The 18,839-nt window shown below is 42.0% G+C and overlaps 2 protein-coding genes across 2 annotated transcripts; both read left to right on the forward strand.

Annotated features, from left to right (window-relative positions):
- The first annotated feature begins 2,145 nt into the window (after positions 1-2,145).
- Positions 2,146-5,379, forward strand: LOC136421126 (collagen triple helix repeat-containing protein 1-like). Its single transcript, XM_066408278.1, has 3 exons — positions 2,146-2,274; positions 2,583-2,766; positions 5,228-5,379. Exons 1-3 carry the CDS (start codon positions 2,146-2,148, stop codon positions 5,377-5,379), a joined length of 465 nt encoding a protein of 154 aa, XP_066264375.1.
- An 8-nt stretch (positions 5,380-5,387) lies between these two features.
- LOC136420850 (collagen triple helix repeat-containing protein 1-like) lies at positions 5,388-10,599 on the forward strand. Its single transcript, XM_066407964.1, has 4 exons — positions 5,388-6,070; positions 6,591-6,842; positions 8,488-8,683; positions 9,339-10,599. Exons 1-4 carry the CDS (start codon positions 5,978-5,980, stop codon positions 9,485-9,487), a joined length of 690 nt encoding a protein of 229 aa, XP_066264061.1. The 5' UTR covers positions 5,388-5,977; the 3' UTR covers positions 9,488-10,599.
- The last annotated feature ends 8,240 nt before the right edge of the window (positions 10,600-18,839 follow it).

The raw sequence follows: 18,839 nt of genomic DNA on the forward strand, positions 1-18,839 counted from the left end.
CAACTTGGCCCCCGCAGAAACCTTCTAGGACATCACGGACGACCCACAGGTTGCCGAAGAGTTGTACGAAGTGTACGACGGAGACGTTGAAATGCTGAGTACGCTCCTGGTACGTTTGATGATCCCAAGGTAATTTTGGGATAGACATTTGAAAGCTATCTGGTTGCCCCGTTTTCGACACTTACCCCGGTGGTCAAATTCATGCTTTAAAACTCGTATGTCCAGCCGAATTCGAACGCTGTTAGACGATGTTTGAATTGACGTAATTCGATTCGATCGCGCGTTCGATTTGGGGTAACTGGTTGCTATTGAATGTTTTTACTGTAAACCTGCGCGGTCGGGCCTCATTCCCCGCGTCAGGGGAATTTTTCACAAATATTACCTGGTTTCTTGAGAGCACATCTATGCTGTCACTTTGTTGAGTACGTTAAACATGTAACGAAGCTACCTAGTCGAAGAAAAATATAAAAATTAGAAATTTTAATTGACATCTAAAGCCGGTCCTTTGCGATCCCCCCCTTTTAAACCTAAAATAATTGTCTTTGGGACCAAAATTTAAACAAATGAGCCATTTTTGGAAATTAACAACAGTCAAAGTTTGTAATCTCGCTGAATTCGTTTTATTTTGAAAAGATTTTCCAGCCCCCATTACTTTGTTTACTTCCAAATGTTTTACCGTTAGCCAAAATGTTGCCTCGTGAAACCCGATATTTTGCTGAACGCGCGTAGCAACGGGAAAGCAAACTCTAGCAACAGACCACCATGAAGGCTTTTCAATCAAGAGCAACTGTGTTTAATAGATTGCAGTGAATAGGTCAGTTACCAACTAAGTAGCTTTCTAACAGAATTATAAAATGTAGCATACGTGTGGAATACTTTCTTTTGAATTTGTGATCATCAAATAAATTTTTGTGTACTTACATCATGACAAACTACAAGAAACTCTCAACGCAATTTTATTCCAAATACACACCTTTAGGTTGATCTTTAAATACAACTTTCATCGTACCAGTTGATTGATTGCTTGCTTGCTTGATTGATTAGTTTCTAACGCTACAAAATATTTACTGTGTCCATCATAAAACACTATAGAAGGATAAGGGCCATAAATATATATCTAATCTCCAAGCAGATCTACACGGGGCTCTAAAATCGTATATGCTAGCCCGAGAAGGTCCAGTCAGCCAGATAAGCTCCTGGACCTTCTCTGGCTAGCATATACGATTGCTCGCTTGATAGAACCTTGGTGTGGAAACTTTCTTTGTACCAGTAATTGCTTATTTGATAAAATCTTTGGTGCGGAAAGTTTTACTGTCCCAGTTGATTGATTTCTTGCTTGATAATATGTAATACCATATATATCATCGTATGGCAACACTTACAAGGAGAGTGTTGCACATGCACTTTAGTTCGTCGCTCAAGTAGTCAAACCAGCGAAGCTTTGTCACTAAAAGTTTGGCGTCTTATAACTTGCTGAGAAGGAGATATGGCTTTACATTCGTGGCTAGTTGTTTTGGTTGTTGTTGTTGTGATCTTGACACAGACAAACCGCTGCCAGAGCCCTACAAACACTGGGCAGGTGAGTGTAAAATGCCAGAAAAGAGGGGAGGGGTGTGTGTTACAAATGCGGTAGGTTTGCTGACCGTAGACCTAGATAATCGGTTTAACATATAACTGTGGGGTTGTGTGGCCTAACGGCAAGGTTTTCGGTCCGGAACCCAGCGGTCCCGGGTTAGAATCCCCTGACGCCACCGATGTTGTGCCCTTTCATCACTCCACCCAGGTGTCAAAATGGGTATATCATGTATGGGTCACGTACATGTATATCGTGTGTTGCTCGTGACACCAGCAATATCTGCCTATGTCCCACGTGTGTTGTACTGTTGTAATCCTGATAAAACAGAATAAAACCAAACAAAACAACATAAAGTAAAATAAAATAAAATAAGATAACTGTGCTGAAGATGTTTTACTAAATTTAGTGTTTCATCGATCTGTCGTCTAAAATCTAGGCAAAACTTTAAAGAACATTCCTTACACAAAGTAACGTTGTTGCTTTACTGCATACAGTATGAATGTTTGCTGTTCTCTATATATAGTGTTGTGGCACCTGCGTCCCCGGACCTCCAGGATTACCTGGCAACAATGGTATCCCTGGCAACAACGGCGTCCCTGGCAACCACGGCAATCCGGGTCGTGACGGTGCCAAGGGAGACCATGGAGAACAGGGGCTGGCCGGAGAAAGGGGTGGAAAGGGGGAGACGGGGTCTCTCGGTACGGTGGCAACGAGGAACATGATACAATGCTCTTGGAACAGCCTGGACAGCGTTGTGCAACGTGGGAGGATTTTGGTATTCATCTTTTTCGAACTGTTTTCCCTTTACCTTTCACCAGTCCTGTACTTTGTAATACGTAAGATCACGTGACCGTAAATATCAGTCATCATAACCTGATAAAGGCTACAGTACAGAAAGCCAAAAAATAGGGACACTTTTTGGGTGTTGCAACGCATTTTAGCTGTTGACCACGCGCACACAGTTGAGCTTTAAAAATTAATAAACTTCTCATTATTTTACACACAGCGGTGTCCATTTAACAAGATTTCTTCGGCATCTGCTCTCCGTTTGACTTGGAACGGCGACATAGGGGTTAAATCCGCCTATACATGTAAGCGCTGGTTCTTCACACTGAACGGAGACGAGTGCAGCGATCCCGCTCCCATTGAAGGCATCGTAAAAGCAACGGATATCCATCGTGTATCCACAAGTAATTTCTTTCTTCTATGTCCATTAGACATACCTGACAAAAAAGTAGCAGAAAAATCACAGCATTTTTGCTTTATTTATAAAAAAATAAAAAGAGTAGCAGTACCAAAGACCAAAACGACAATGCTATACAGCTTCCACGACTCAATTCTTACCAGGCAAGATTCCAACCGGTCCGAGGCATGATTCCAACCAGTCCGAGGCATTTCCAACCGGTCCGCGATACATTTCCTTACGTGCTGCGGTGTAATTTCAACCACTCCGCGCCCGTGAGAATTTCCTGCCCTACGCGCTGCCCTGCGCTGCGCTCCTCGACAGAATTTCCTGCCCTACGCGCTGCCCTGCGCTGCGTTCCTCGACAGAATTTCCTGCCCTACGCGCTGCCCTGCGCTGTGTTCCTCGACAGAATTTCCTTTCGCGCTACGGCAGAATTCTTAATCTCCAAGCAGATCTATAGGTTGCATCAAGACCGTATCAAACTGGCAGAGGAAGTACGTTTTGATTGCTGTACAAGCTCCATCTTCCAGTTGGATAGTCGGTCTTTGCAATCCATTGGGTCTGGTTGGAGACTAAGAATTCTAACCGTACCACGGCCACGGCACAGCCCCCTGTCCCCCACGTCCATACAGTGGACGGTCCCAGATGGGTCAAGGGTCACTCGTGTTGAATGTGAACTGCGAAAATATAAACTTTCAAGGATAATGTCCTTCGCTACAAGTATGGGGGACCTTTTTCATAACGGTAACATTACGATTACGCGTTTCATGGTACGCTACCATGGTGTTACGTGATGGGTCGACGTCGCCGTGTGTCATAGGCATTTGCTGTTGCAACAACCGTGACAGCAATAAATTAAAACCGGCTTGGTTCTGTTTCATTATGATATTAAAGTTCAAGAGACCTCAAACCTGACACTGTCAGTGCTACAGACTACAGTATATGTATCATGAGTAGGCGGTGTACTTGACGGGATCGGTACGGGGGCATCATTCTCTTCTTCAGCTAGCTCTCCTTTTATATAACGTTATACTATAGCTTGCTTTTTTGTTTCTGTGTTATTTCAGATTCTTAACCTGAAATAAACGGACCTGTCTCGCAGGACTATCCTACGGTGGCAAAGGTAAAGTTGGCCACGTTTTTTTTAGTCCTTTCAGCATATCGCATGATCGAGTTATTTGATGAAAGTTCATACATGGACAACACAGACTATTCTAGTAACAGATTGGTCCCATAATCCCGTTTGGACATGATAGCATTTCCATAAACATACGATTTTATTCATGGCTGGGGCTATAACAGGATTTTCCCGTGACTGAACAAGAATATCTTTTGTATTATCGGCCGTATGTTTCTGTCAATGAATTTTATGGCCAATATTTAATGTACATATTACACAACATTGTTTTGTGGTGAAAGTGTGTGTGTGTGGTGGTAGCATTGTTGAGTCAACGACAGGCAGATTTCTAGAGGGGTCAACGTCCACTATATCGTCCTTTCCGGCTCGATCTACAGTGACACGGGAGGGGCAAAAAGGAATATCTATTTAAACGCCCATTGTCCGTCGATTGTAGTTGATATTGACATTCAGGGATTCCTTTTAGTTTGCACGCACGTGTTTTTAGAGATGGTGATAGTCAGAACGAAGCACTGAAAAAGTTTTCAACATCGACACGACCTGACTGGTTGTTCACATTCACAACACGAGTGACCCTTGCCCCATCTGGGACCGTCCACTGTATGAGCGTGGGGGACAGGGGGCTGCGCCGTGGCCGTGGTACGGTTAGAATTCTTAGTCTCCAACCAGACCCAATGGATTGCAAAGACCGTATCCAACTGGAAGATGGAGATTGTACAGCAATCAAAACGTACTTCCTCTGCCAGTTTGATACGGCCTTGATGCAACCTATAGATCTGCTTGGAGATTGAGAATTCTGCCGTAGCGCGAAAGGAAATTCTGTCGAGGAACACAGCGCAGGGCAGCGCGTAGGGCAGGAAATTCTGTCGAGGAACGCAGCGCAGGGCAGCGCGTAGGGCAGGAAATTCTGTCGAGGAACGCAGCGCAGGGCAGCGCGTAGGGCAGGAAATTCTGTCGAGGAACGCAGCGCAGGGCAGCGCGTAGGGCAGGAAATTCTCACGGGCGCGGAGTGGTTGGAATTACACCGCAGCACGTAAGGAAATGTATCGCGGACCGGTTGGAAATGCCTCGGACTGGTTGGAATCATGCCTCGGACCGGTTGGAATCTTGCCTCGGACCGGTAAGAATTGAGTCGAGGAAGCTGTATAGCATTGTCGTTTTGGTCTTTGGTATTACCAAGCAGAGTTCATTACAGCTGGATGAAGGCACCTGATATGACATAAGTGGCTGTGATAAAAATAGCTGTGATTGAGCTTAAAGATATCTTAAGATATTCACTGAACTGAAAAACAATGTCTCATGCCCAACATTTCTAACTATTTCCCAGTTGACGGTCTGTGTTACAACCTACGGGCCGGTCCTGTGACGGTGGCTCTGAACGTGGGCGCATGCGCAAGTTCCACGGGGAATGGATACGCCTGCACTGGGTGGAACTCAGGATACTCAAGGATCATCGTGGAAGAAATGGATATTCATTAGAACGGAAGCGCCGAGGGAAAAATACTGAGTTTCTGATTACGGCCTTTAAAAAGTTAGGGTCGTTGGGTTTTTATTCTGCTTTTTGTTTGTGTTTGTTTTTCTTTTATTTAGAATTCGGGCGAAGTGATCCGACATATACAAGTAAACAGAGGGAATGTTACACGGAAATACATGTCACGCTTTGATTGTTGGTGTTTGTACAAGACCAACAGTGTTGGACAGTGATTCTTCCAAGTTTCCATCACTCGTGTAAGGCATACATTTTGAACTCTTAAGTAAAATTATGCATCACTTTATTACTTTGGTGTCATTGTGATACAACAGGCTCAACTTTTTCATTAACTCTACTGTGTGGAAGCTTTTATTGTACAAGTTGATTGATTACTTGTTTGGCTATTTGACTGTTACCGATGCAAAATATTTACTGTGTCTATCATAAAACACTAGGAAAGGACAAGGGCTATAAGTATATATCATTGCATGGCAACAATTACAAGGAGAGTGTTGCACCTGCCCTTAAGTCCGTCGCTCAAGTAGTCAAACCAGCAAAGCTTTGTCACAAAAGGTTTGGCTTCTGATAACTTGCTAAAGGGGAGTTATGGCTTTACATTCGTGGCTAGTAGTTTTGGTTCTTGTTGTTGTGATGTTGACACAGACGAGCCGCTGCCAGAGTGCTACAGACACCAAGCAGGTGAGTGGATTACATAGGAGGGGAGTGGAGGGGGGTGGGGGCAGGTGCGGTAGGTTGGCTGATCCTAGACCTAAGTAATCGGTCTTGCATATAACTGTGGGGTATTAGCAAGGGTTTTCGGCCCAGAACCTAGTAGTCCCGGGTTAGAATCAACTGACCCCACCGTTGTTGCGCCCTTGCGCAATTGGGAAAGGCACTTTACACGACTTTCCTCACTCCACCCAGGTGTAAAAACGGGTATATTATGATATTTTACTTAATGTTTCATTCACCTGTAGTTTAACCTGTAGGCAATTGCAAAAAGGAGGAATCCAAATCTTCCTTTAACAAACGTTTCAGCTTTGCTACATACAGTATGAATATTGTCGTTCCCCCATAGTGTTATGGAACGTGTGTCACAGGGCCCCATGGTCTTGTAGTTTAAACCGTAGGCAAAAGCCACATGGAAAAATCTAAATCTTCCTTTAACGAACGTTGCATGTTTGCAACATACAGTATGAATGTTTGCTGTTCCCCATAGTGTTGTGGCTCCTGCGTCACCGGACCTCCAGGACTACCTGGCAACAATGGTATCCCTGGCAACAACGGCGTCCCTGGTAACCACGGCAATCCCGGTCGTGACGGTGCCAAGGGAGACCGTGGAGAACAGGGGCCGGCCGGGGAAAGGGGCGGTAAGGGGGAAACGGGGTCTCCGGGTACAGTGGCCGCCAGGCACGTTATGCAATGCTCCTGGAGCAGCGTGGACAGTGGTGTAAAAATCGGGAAGATTCTGGTACCTATCTTTTATAAATTCTTTTTGCCAATATTACCAATTTTGTTCTTAGTACTTTTATTATGTTAAGCCATACCTCAGGTTTCTTCTCCTCCTTCTTCTCCTCTTGTCAAATCTTCAAAACGATTAATCTCTGTCATTTTTTGACCAAATGACCTGAAATTTGGTACAAAGGTAGTATGGGCGAATACCCCTGGGTCTTTTTTTCGTTTTTTCGATATTAACCTTGAAATTGATTTTATTGAGGTTTTTATGACCAATGATGCATATCTTGGCCACCTGCGCCCTGGTATTTCAACCGAATGACCTAGAATTTGCTGTACATGTGCCATGAACATATATTTAAAGGACTACATCCCCATTTTTGGCATACATCTCTTCAAAACGATTTTTTTGTTGTTGCTTTTTTGACAATATTTCTGTCACTTTCAATACTACATAGAGTGTTGGAAGTGACAGCCAATGGGAGCACTGCATTTAAAAATGCGACCGCCTCATTGGTCAATTGAGTTAATTAAGTTATCTTGCATTTCTGGCGCAGGTGTGCTAGTATTCATACCAAATGTGGTATGGGAATGCGTATGACATGTGATTACATGGCTTTGTTCACTCTTTTTTAAACAAAGATACACATCTCCAGTTCCTATGTATTAAACCAAAATGATGTGAAATTCGGCATGTGTCTGCCTTGGTCATGTACACAGGCCCTCATTCAAATGTTTGGCATAAAGCCTTTCAAAACGATTTTTGAAATAAACAATTTTTTCCTTTTGTTATTTTCAACCCAAAATGTTTACTATGGAATCATGCATTCAAACATAGGGGTGTCACATTTTTATATTTCCCCTATACTATCGCTGAAATATGCTGTTTTTGGTTATTTCCTTCTTCTCCTGTCAAATCTTTATATATAACATCATCTATACTATGGAAAACATCATTCTTCCCTGGGGTTTATCTTTTTTAATTCAATTTCGAACTGGGTTGATTATGCACAAGAGTGTAATTTTGAGCGGATATTTTTCGACTGGTCTAGTTTACATGGAAATGGCACGGAATATCCCATTCTTACAAGCGGAGGATTCTTTAATTATTCATTTCAATTTTGAGCTGGAGTGATTATGAAAAAGTCCATTTGTTAGCAAAAGTGTATTGTTTAAGTGGATATGGTTTTGGACTGGTCCATATTGTGTTGAGGTGCTAATAGAAGACTCCATTCCTGTATGGAGAGACTAACTGTTTTTAAACTCAATTTTGGACTGATCCATTTTTTTTAGTGGAAGTATTTTCGAGGAGTATGGCTAAACATGCTGTATTTGCTCGCAAATGTTGCCTTTCTAGTTAAGTATGTTTTTTTTGATACTTTTTTCAGCTCACACATATTCTAAGACACCGTCCTTTTTCAAATCTCTGATAATTCTAAGACCGTATCGGTTTGGAATCATACTTTACTAAGTAAGGCTAAGTGAAAGACGAAAAGATAGTCCCACTTTTTCTATAATTTGTGGATTCTGTGATTTTAAGATGAAAGTGCCTTTTTTTCATCCATGAATCTGTAAAAGTTGAGGTATTTCGTGATAACTTGTTTAAACAATTCATGCTTTTTTAATGCTAATTGAAATACTTATCATCATTCCACATACAGTGGTGCCCATTCATCAAGCTTTCCTCGACATCTGCCCTCCGTCTGACTTGGAACGGTGACATAGGGGTTAAGACCACCTCCACTACCTGTAAGCGCTGGTTCTTCACACTAAACGGGACTGAGTGCAGCGATCCCGATCCCATCGATGGCATCATACAGACCGACGATGAAAAGGACATCCATCGTGTATCCACAAGTAAATAATAGTTTTATTCTTATCATTAGATTTTGATCTACGAGACAAGAAGAGAAACAGAAGCATCAAAATACTTAAAAACATTGATAAATAGAAAGATAATGTCCTATTCGCAAGTTCTTGGCCAAAGGCTAATTGCAACACGAAGCGATGCATAGAAAGGGTATACTGTACAGATAGTGCGAGCTAACAATGTTGACAAGTAGAACAAATGACTATTCTACTATAGAACTACTATGGAACACAATCTACGCTTTTGCGGATCGACTCCGTTTTTGAAGCAGTGAAAGACGAAGTGTCCTACTTTTTTTGTAATGAGTGGGTTTTGAGAGGTTAACAGGGTTGTAGTTTTCCTTTCGTCAGTAAACGTTTGGAAATTGTGGTAATTTTCAAATTGGTGACTTCTTTAAAACGGCTCAGATTTACCTGAATTAACTTGCATCTGCAAGTGATATACTACATCAAGGTAACACTTGCATATTTAGGTTAATGTAAGTAAATTTGAGTTGTATTAGTACAATACGGCGCCCCCATATCCTTCCAGATTCTAACGGATCTGAGGTTCCGGATCCCGTTTCTCCTGTGTTTCCCAGGCCATTTCGTGCAGTGGGCAGTGTCAGCAAACAAGTATAAAGTCTACCTATCTTTTCTCTAGTTGACGGCCTGTGCTACGGTCTGCCTGCCGGTCCTCTGACGGTGGCCCTGAACGTGGGGCCATGCAAGACCGCTCGCGGGAGTGGGGAAGCCCTGACCGGCTGGAACTCCTACTCACGGATCATCGTGGAAGAAATGGACGTGTATTAGGACAGAGCGCCTTGTTTGGCTAATTTTAAGAATCCACCCATTCTAGCTACGATCCACTCCTCTGATAGCTAAAGCCGGAGTCACAATTCATGCGAGCGTCGGCCGAATTTGTAGATCGCCTGACGCTCGCCGAAATTCTAATTCGCCCGAGCGTCGACCGTATTTTTCGCAGAAAATCTGCCCCGTCACAAATTGAACTAAATTGCCCCGAGCTAAATTGTTGATTTGTGACGGGGGCTTTAGAAAGACTCTACGGGAAGCGATCAGGAGAGTGACCTGGAGCTAGAATAGAGTGGATTCCAAGCTTAAGTGAATATCTGTTCCCAGTAGAGTTGTGAAACGAAAAGCATTGTCTGGCTAATTCCAGGAATCCACCCCATTCTAGCTACGATCCACTCTTCTGACCGCTTAGAAAGACTATACAGAAAGCGATCAGGAGACTAGACTGGAGCCAGAATAAAGTGGATTCCAGGCTTAAAAGCAGCTACAAGTTATAAGAATGCTCTGACCGACTGATAAGCTCGTACTGGGGAGATTTTAGATATTCAGTGACACATATACTATGATATCAACAGTAATAATGACAATAATTGGGGCCTAAAATAGACGTTTTTGATGAAGTAACGAAAATATGGCTCTGGAAATCAATGGTACTGGGGGATAGCAGCACAGTAGAAACGCATCAACGAATCGACCAAACAAAAGAGCACATAACACAGGATGGCAGTCCTCGATCCATTGCTAACCAAAATTTTGAGCTGATCATGGAAAAATACAATATGATTAATACAAAAAACTTTAAAAACTAGTTGTCCGTACTCAGTATCATACATGATTGTACCAATAGCAGAGCAACGCAGCTCTGGAAAAATCGTGTACATGATATTGATTATTGCTTAGTCGTTATGTTTCATACTAGGTAGTTATGGCAGTCGTCAATTTTAGTGGACGGATAAAGCCACAATTGCTGATAGGGCAATCTGGAATGCAAGCTTTCCAACATACTAAGTGTATCAAGTTTCCTTTATGCACTATATGAAAACTGCGTTACATATTTTGTATTTTATATTGTGTGTAATTCGAAATCAAAGGATGGAGTTTTTTATGGTAAATCTTCCGTGCAAAAACTGTCATTCTAACGTGTGTTGCGTGCTTGATTCGTCGACCGTTACTGGTAAGAGTTTAATGTATCTACCACAAGCATTAGCAAAGGGTAAGGGTCATATCTAAGTAGAGAGTGTCGCATGGCAATAGGAATATTGTTGCGCCTGCACTTTGAATATATTGCCCGTCAGTAAAGAAGTTAGACTTTTAATCACCTGCTAAGAGGGAGCTATCATGGCGTTTCGGTCGTGGCTGGCAGTTTTGGTTCTTGTCGCAGTGATGTTTGCAGACATAATTCACTGCCAAAGCGTCGCAGAAGGCCAGGTGAGTGAACAGACGGGAAAAGGTTTACGTAAGTTTACAGCTACAGAGTTAACAAGCGGCCTTCCATACAAGAAGTGTTTTACTTGATCTGCTGCTAAAAACCTTACAACTGCCTTGAAGTGTTTTACTTCATCTGCTGCTAAAAACCTCAGAACTGCCTTGAAGTGTTTTACTTCATCTGCTGCTAAAAACCTTACAACTGCCTTGAAGTGTTTTACTTCATCTGCTGCTAAAAACCTTACAACTGCCTTGAAGTGTTTTACTTCATCTGCTGCTAAAATATTAGAACTGCCTTGTAGTGTTGAACTTGAAACTCATGCTAAAAACCTTACAGCTGCTTTGAAGTGTTTTACTTCATTTGCTGCTAAAAATCTAACAACTACCTTGAAATGTTTTACTAGATCTGCTGCTAAAAACATTACCACTACCTTGAAATGTTTTACTAGACCTGCTGCTTAAAATCTTACCACTGCCTTGAAGTGTTTTACTTGATTTGCTGCTAAAAAATTGGCAAATACTTGAAGAAAAATCTAAAGCTGTCTCTAACAAGCTTCGCAGTTTTGAAACATTAAGATGTTTGTCTTTCCCATAGTGTTGTGGCAGCTGTGTTAACGGGCCTCCAGGATCACCTGGCATCCCTGGCAACAACGGCATCCCTGGTATAGAAACGGCGTCCCTGGCAACCATGGCACCCCTGGACTAAAAGGGGATCGAGGAGAACAGGGACCGCCTGGAACAGTGTGCACGGCCACAAGAAACGTGCAGCAATGTAGCTGGAGTAGCCTGAACAATGACGCGGACTTCGGGAAGATTGTGGTATCTATCTAAGAATATCAATCTTTATTACCGAGTAATTAGTAAAGCTACTCTTGTATAAGCACTGGCTACGTTATGTAAGCAGACACGAGATAAGAAGAAAAAATAGATTAGCTGGTATAACATCTGAACCAAAACCAGAACGTATTGATAACTTAGTGAAATAGGCAATGATATACTTTATTCCTTTGTGAAAGAAATAAAAGCGACTAGAACACGCCAGTGCAAACCTACCACCAACCCTGCAAAAAGGGGATGGCGGTATAATCTTTGCATCACTTGCTGACGTCACCTGAACTTTAGGTCTTGTGTCTGAATATATCATCCATTTGAACCTGACGAAGGATGCAGTAGGGTGACCGAAAATAGACCTCTTGCCAATTGCGGCAGCCATTTTGAGTTTCCCGGGGTCACTTGAGGTCATCCACAAAAGTGAGGCTTGTTTTTGTTTTGTAGCTGATTATCAATACAAAAATCACTGTTATACCCTAAATATTAAAAACACTATTAAATACTAAAGGAATTTTTTATTATTATTTGAAACAGGAATGCCCATTCAACAAGGCGTCCTCGACATCTGCCCTCCGCCTTACATGGAACGGGGACATCCGAGTTCTGAACATCAACAGCTGTAAGCGCTGGTTCTTCACATTAAACGGAGCCGAGTGCAGCCATCCCGCTACAATTGAAGGCATCATGCACACTGATGGTGTAGCCAACTTGAACATCCATCGTATATCCACAAGTAATTTTATTGTCTCTTGATACTTTGTACTCTGTATCTGTGGGTCGTGTGGCGCAACTGCAGTGTGCTCGGCTCATAACCAAGTGGTCCGGGGTTCAATTCCTGTCATTTTACCGATCTTGTGCCCTAGGGAAAGGTACTTACACGACCTTCCTTACTTCACTCAGATGAAAATTAGTACCTAGCTTCGGTTAGGGGCGTCCCTCGGATATAACGTCAAATGGTTTGGGTGAATGATTTGATTTAAATCATTCACCCAGACCGTAGACCTGGAACATTGATAGATCTACACAAGTCATGAACAGAGACGAGGGGGGATATAGACTTAGTCACGTTTGAGACCGTATTCTCCTTGCCACAACGTCATCATGTGGTACAGAGAAGTAGCGTTCATTATTTCTACTCACAACTTAATTCTTGTGGTGAAAAAGGGAAGAATGGAAACAAATTGAGAACTTACAAAAAATTCAAGATTACGTATGAAAAAGAAAAATATCTAGATATACAAAATTCTAAATATCGCCGAGCCATGACTAAACTAAGGATCAGCGATCATCCACTACAAATTGAAGTTGGTAGGTACAACCAGACTCCACCAAATAACAGAATGTGTACTTTCTGTGATAATGATTGTATAGAAGATGAAATACATTTTATCTTAGAATGCTCACTATACGCAGACATGCGCAGATCCCTTGTAAGTCCCATACAACTGGACAAAAAAAATACGCATTTAGATTTAGATGGAATATATCACAATGTTCCATTTCTTTTACTTTATGTTACCTAATGCATTTAGCCCATGCTGGGCATGAATATGCAATAAAGTTCATTGTCATTGTCATTGTCATTATAACCTGATGAATGCAGCAAAAAAACAGGCAAAACGTTAACGTCGGTGAGAAAAGTAGCGGTTGTTGTGATAAAAGGATTTTACCTGTACATTTTAGAAAAATTTTATGAAACTATTCACGGGAATAAAATAAACGTTTCGTTTTCTCTTTCCCTTAGTTGACGGTCTGTGCTACAACCTACCGGCCGGACCTGTAACGGTGGCTCTGAACGTGGGCGCATGCGCAGAGAATCGCGGGAGAGGAGATGCCTACACTGGGTGGAACTCCTACTCACGGATCATCGTGGAAGAGATGGAGATCAACTAGAACGGAGAGAAATAACTAGCTTGTTTGTTTGTTTGTTATTACCAATGACAGTGTGTTGAAATAGCCTGGAATCCATCCTTTGAACTTTATTGAATCACCACCTTGCAGGCATTTAGCCTGAATTGTGTTGGTGTTTACAAACTTCGTTATCAACAATACTTAAAAATGTTATCCAATTCTGAAAACATACTTAAAATTCATATATAACAATTTTGCTTAAAATTACAAATTACAGACATTAACTATACAATAATTGCACGATGAGTTAGGCAGACGTCATACGAAAGTTGATGCATATGGGATATAGTGCGTTAATTGTGATTCAACATGGCAAGGGCCCTGGGGATAAACGATTGCGAATGTCTGTTGGACCGGCTCAATGGCAGCTTAAAACGGGGAGCCCGACGCAGCTGGTACTGACACTCAGTGGCCGGCTGCAGGAACTGATGGCAAGGATGGGTGGGGTCAGCCACCACCCTTCTGAGTTCTCGTGTTGTCGCCTCTCGTCTCCGGGACTCCAAGGTAGGTAGCTGTTCGTAGGGTATAGAGATGATCCTACAACAGGACCTCTGGACTTTCTCCAGCTCTTCAGCCAGACCGCGGGGTAGACCTCCCCACACCGGTGAGCCGTACTCCAGTACTGGGCGGATGAATGCCTTGTAGATGTCGAGAAGTACGTCTGCTGGTAGCCCGGCTCGTTTCGACAGTCGCAGGTAGTGAAGCCGAGGGCGGACCTTGGACAACATCCTAGTCTAGCTCCAGTTCACTCCTCTGTTCTCTTCCCCATAGAAATATTCTGTCGGAAGTGGACTGAGGATTCTAGCTAATGTGAGGCTATAGATGAAAGAAACTTTGCCTGATGTTCTGACTAACTGATAATCTTCGTATGATGTGCATTCTAAATATTCAGTGAGATGTGAACTATAATTGGTATCAGCAGTACTGTAATACATGTAATGACAACAAGAATTGTAGCAAAGAATATACATTTTTTGGGGGGTAAAATTAACCAAAATGTAAATTATAATAGCACAGTAGAAATTGAGTTAGGATGAGTTAGGATTGCGTTAGTTAATAAGCTGTCCAAAGATGTTGTATCCTTAATTCTAGACTTGGTAAAAGTGGTAGCTTCATTGCTTCAAAGCTTGATTTGAGTGACTTCATTCCTCCTTGTATCTCATCTATATCAGCCAGTTCTCATTTGCTTTTGCTTATCCTTAACGGTAACCCCAAGTCACTGATGTGCCTTGTTTTGCAGTGTTCTTTAGTAAGTGAAAATTAAAAACTGAAAGCAAGCACTTGTTTATGTTTTTGTTCTTTAGGGGGAAGAGTTAAGCCCATTCTACTTGTTTAAGTCAAAATATCGTGGGGAGTAACATACCTCCTCCCGAGGTCGCCATCTTAGATCTCCCGTCTAATGAATGACGTCACTTTCAAGTGACCGGGGCAGCATTGAAACAGTTTGGATATTAAACAGACAAAAGGTAATCAAGACAAAAATTGTAATTATTTCGACTATGTCGTTAATCCTGTTAGAATGTCATAACCATAGAAGTACAGCGATTGGGAAATCTTACACGTCATCACGTCTCCGACTTCCCGGCGTTCAACGCAGTGGATCAAACATTTGGCGAAGGTTGGAGGTCCAACCGAAAATTCATGGTGAGCTAATTCTTGTGTACAATTAAAGTTTAAAAATTTCCCAATATGTACTCTACCAACACAGATGAGCTTTCATGCGAAAAGGACAGCGACTTTCGTAATGTCTTCCACAACTATACATGCAGACAAGTAATTGAATACAAAAGAATTAACCTCCGTACAAGTTTATGGATAGTTCCATTATGCCGAGTTTAACGTATCACTTGCACTGCTAGTTTGAATGTCTAATATGTCTACCTATTTTTACACAGTAAGGATTGTCTATTTCTAGAATGTTGAAGTGACGGGTGTGGCGCCATCTCCATTTCTATAGCCCTTGGGCTATACACATTTGTGCAAGTCACTACAGCAGGGGGCTGGTCCGCTGGTAGTAATGTGTGTGTCTAACTTCCATACTCTTTTCCAAATGCTGAGTGTTGAGCAGTATGTACCATTTTTAAAGTCTTTGGTATGACCCACACCAACTAAATTTATGGATGACATCCGCGCGCGCATTGATTTTCGCCTGTTCTAAAAAAAATCACCTTCGACTAGGCTTTGAGCATTGAGCCGGCTTGTCGTAATACACTCTATATCTGGCTGGGTTGCCTACAGAGTTTGATGTTTTGCTCAGACTAAAGGCGTGATGTTGTGTACACAGCCGAACACATTTTGTTTTTTTCTTTGAACGGCCAAATGTTACATATGGGTCTTTAAACCAGGCATCATCCATGTTCAAATCACTTTGATATGAGCTAATTCCCACAAATAAAGACTTGTTTGTTTGTTACACTGACAGTGTGTTCTGTGGTTTAATTCGCAATACCCGCTATGTAGTCCTCCGGTTTATAATCTTTCTTTTCTTTTGCTAGATTTTTTATTCGCCCTCTCGCATTAGTTTTGGGAAATCCAGAGGATGTCATCCATAAAATTAAGATGGTATGGCCTAACGGAGTACCAGATTGACACGCCATAAGTGGAAGGACCGGATTCCTTTTTTCCATACGATGACAAAACATGCCCGGGGCTTCTGAGAAGGAATCAAAACGTAGCTATAGACAAGCAACCGGGACCAAGCTCAGCATACAAACGCGATTTACTGTATTTCTTCGACAAGCTGATTTTGGGTGAGTCGTTTCAATCAAACGTTCTACCTTACCTGAGAACAACGGAAAAGAGCTTTATGTAACATTAGGTTTACTTGAAGTCATGAAATATGAAAGTAGGTCATAGGTCAGATGAGGGGTACGTGTCATTTGTACGCTGAAGGCTTGAATATCTCTTCCCTTGTGTCACCGATGATGTAAAGAATTGTATGTATAACCATTGCCAGGTTGGTAGTCCTAGAGTACGTCGTTTAGCAGTTATACCGTGTCAACATTGGTGTAGCCCCCCGTCTGAATAGGGTTAATTACCAAGCATAATTAGCATGAAAAGTGTAGGATTTCCCACTGGTGACAAAGGAAAGGTAATTCTAGTAATGGTTGCTTTTGGCATACCAGAATTCAGGCAAACATTTTAGACTTATCTGGCATTTATCGTTTTTGTGGATACAGCCATTGTCAGACGTACCTGCCAGAATTATTTTGGGACGGAATCCCTCAGTACGATTAGATATCACTAGGGTTTAGATACTCAGGACTTACTCTACAAAAAGTGGACGATTCCAACAGCAACAAATCAATTTCTCTTTTGTCAACGCTGTACCATAAGTACACGTCACCATAAGTACAAGAACAAGTCGATTTTTCTCTATAAGACGACAAGTACGGTACGGCAGTCTCGTCTGAAAAGGAATCAAGAAGTAGCTATAGATCTAGACTGGCGACCGGGACAAAGCTGAGTATACTGCCCCTAATAGGTAAGCTGGTTGGGGTGAGTAGTTTTAACACAACGTTTGACCTATTCGAAAAGCTAGTTGTGACAGTTTTATATAACGTTAGGTTTGGTTGAGTTCATGGATGAAAGTACGCTAAAGGTTGGATTCCCGTTCTATACATACACCTTCGTTGATAATTGATTTACCACCTGGAATAAGCTAAGTCCTGACCTTCGGTGTGTTGGTGAGGGAGTAGCTCTCTCATCTGACATTATGTCATTAAACACAAACTCCTTAAGGACACCTACAGCAGATTTAACACCTTTTACGATCCTGATCTGAAAATCTACCTGGACCGTACCACTTCATGAAGGTGTGGCTCATGTGTTGCCTCAAGGCCGCACTAGCGCCATCATGACACATTTATTGTATTTATTCAGTGTATATTATTAGTTCCATGTTTGTTTGTACGATGATGTAATTTCATGATTTTTCTTTCAGAATTTGTATATTTGAATGTAATGTATTGTTTGGGAGGACAACTTGTAAAGGTGCGCAAGCACCTGTTTTGCCCCTCCCTTTCACTTTGTGATAAATCAAAATAAACAAATAAACAAATCTTGATTGTAGTTTTGGAAATAAGCAACCTCTGGGTGGCCATTCTTGCCAAGCGCTTGCAGACAGACAATGCTATTAAGACAATGCCACTTAAGTAGAGAACTGGTTTAGGACATAACCCAGAGGCAAAGCAGACAATTTTTAAATTAAGCTCATACATTCTGTAGTATTTTACAACTTTATACTTCTGGTAACATCTATTATGTCTAGTCTGCTTTTCTTACGTATACTTTTAAGTCGTTAAATAATGATATTTTGTAGTATGATCCTAATGACTAGCCCTCAAACAGTCGAGAATGTTGCCTTTTCTGGAAACAACGCTTAAGCCAATCAGAGAGCGCCCCGCGTCATGACGACCCCATTGTCTGTGGTGCGAACGCGCATTTCGCGTGACCTCTAGATTTGACCCCAAAACCAAGATGGCGCCGGCACTCAATAAAGTCCGCGAACGCCGTGTTTTTCCCTTCCCGCACTATCGGAAACCGTTCGTTTCCTTAAACCCTGATGATATGGTATTATATGCGTTCTTACCAGCGAGCCGAGTCACATGTAAAAGCACGAAAAACTTACTCAAGCACGACGTTAACGCAGTGACCTGTATGTACTGACGTTACATGTAATTTGCGATACCTCCGGCGCGGCAGTCTCTACTTCTGAGCACGACGGTAGACGACTTACCTGTTACTAATACGAGGTGCCGAACTGTCTGGGGTTTAGAAGTTATCCTTGACATATATCGTACTAACGCTAACCCAGCCCTGTCGCAGTGTTACAAGTCATTAGTTATTAGTTTAGTAAAGTTAAGTTTGAAATACAATTCAAGGCCCTCAGTACAGAAATTGAGATCACCGAGCTTTGAACATAGTGCCATTTAGATAATAGGTGATTTAAATGAGAGTGTGAAAATGTGGTCTTAAATTCCTACAGAAAAGGACAATTAAAAGGCACCAAGAATGAATAGCGGTGAAGCTGACAGCAAGATCAAACTGTTCCAAGATGCGAATTCCGAGGATCAGAAAAGGGGCAGAGATTGGCGACCCTGGATGAAGGCAAGGCAAAGCATACACTTATACATGTCTTTGATTATTTGTTTAATTTCACTCTTATGGTTGTTGCAGATTCAAA

Source organism: Branchiostoma lanceolatum, chromosome 15, assembly GCF_035083965.1.
Source record: "Branchiostoma lanceolatum isolate klBraLanc5 chromosome 15, klBraLanc5.hap2, whole genome shotgun sequence".
Classification (NCBI taxonomy): Eukaryota; Metazoa; Chordata; class Leptocardii; order Amphioxiformes; family Branchiostomatidae; genus Branchiostoma; species Branchiostoma lanceolatum.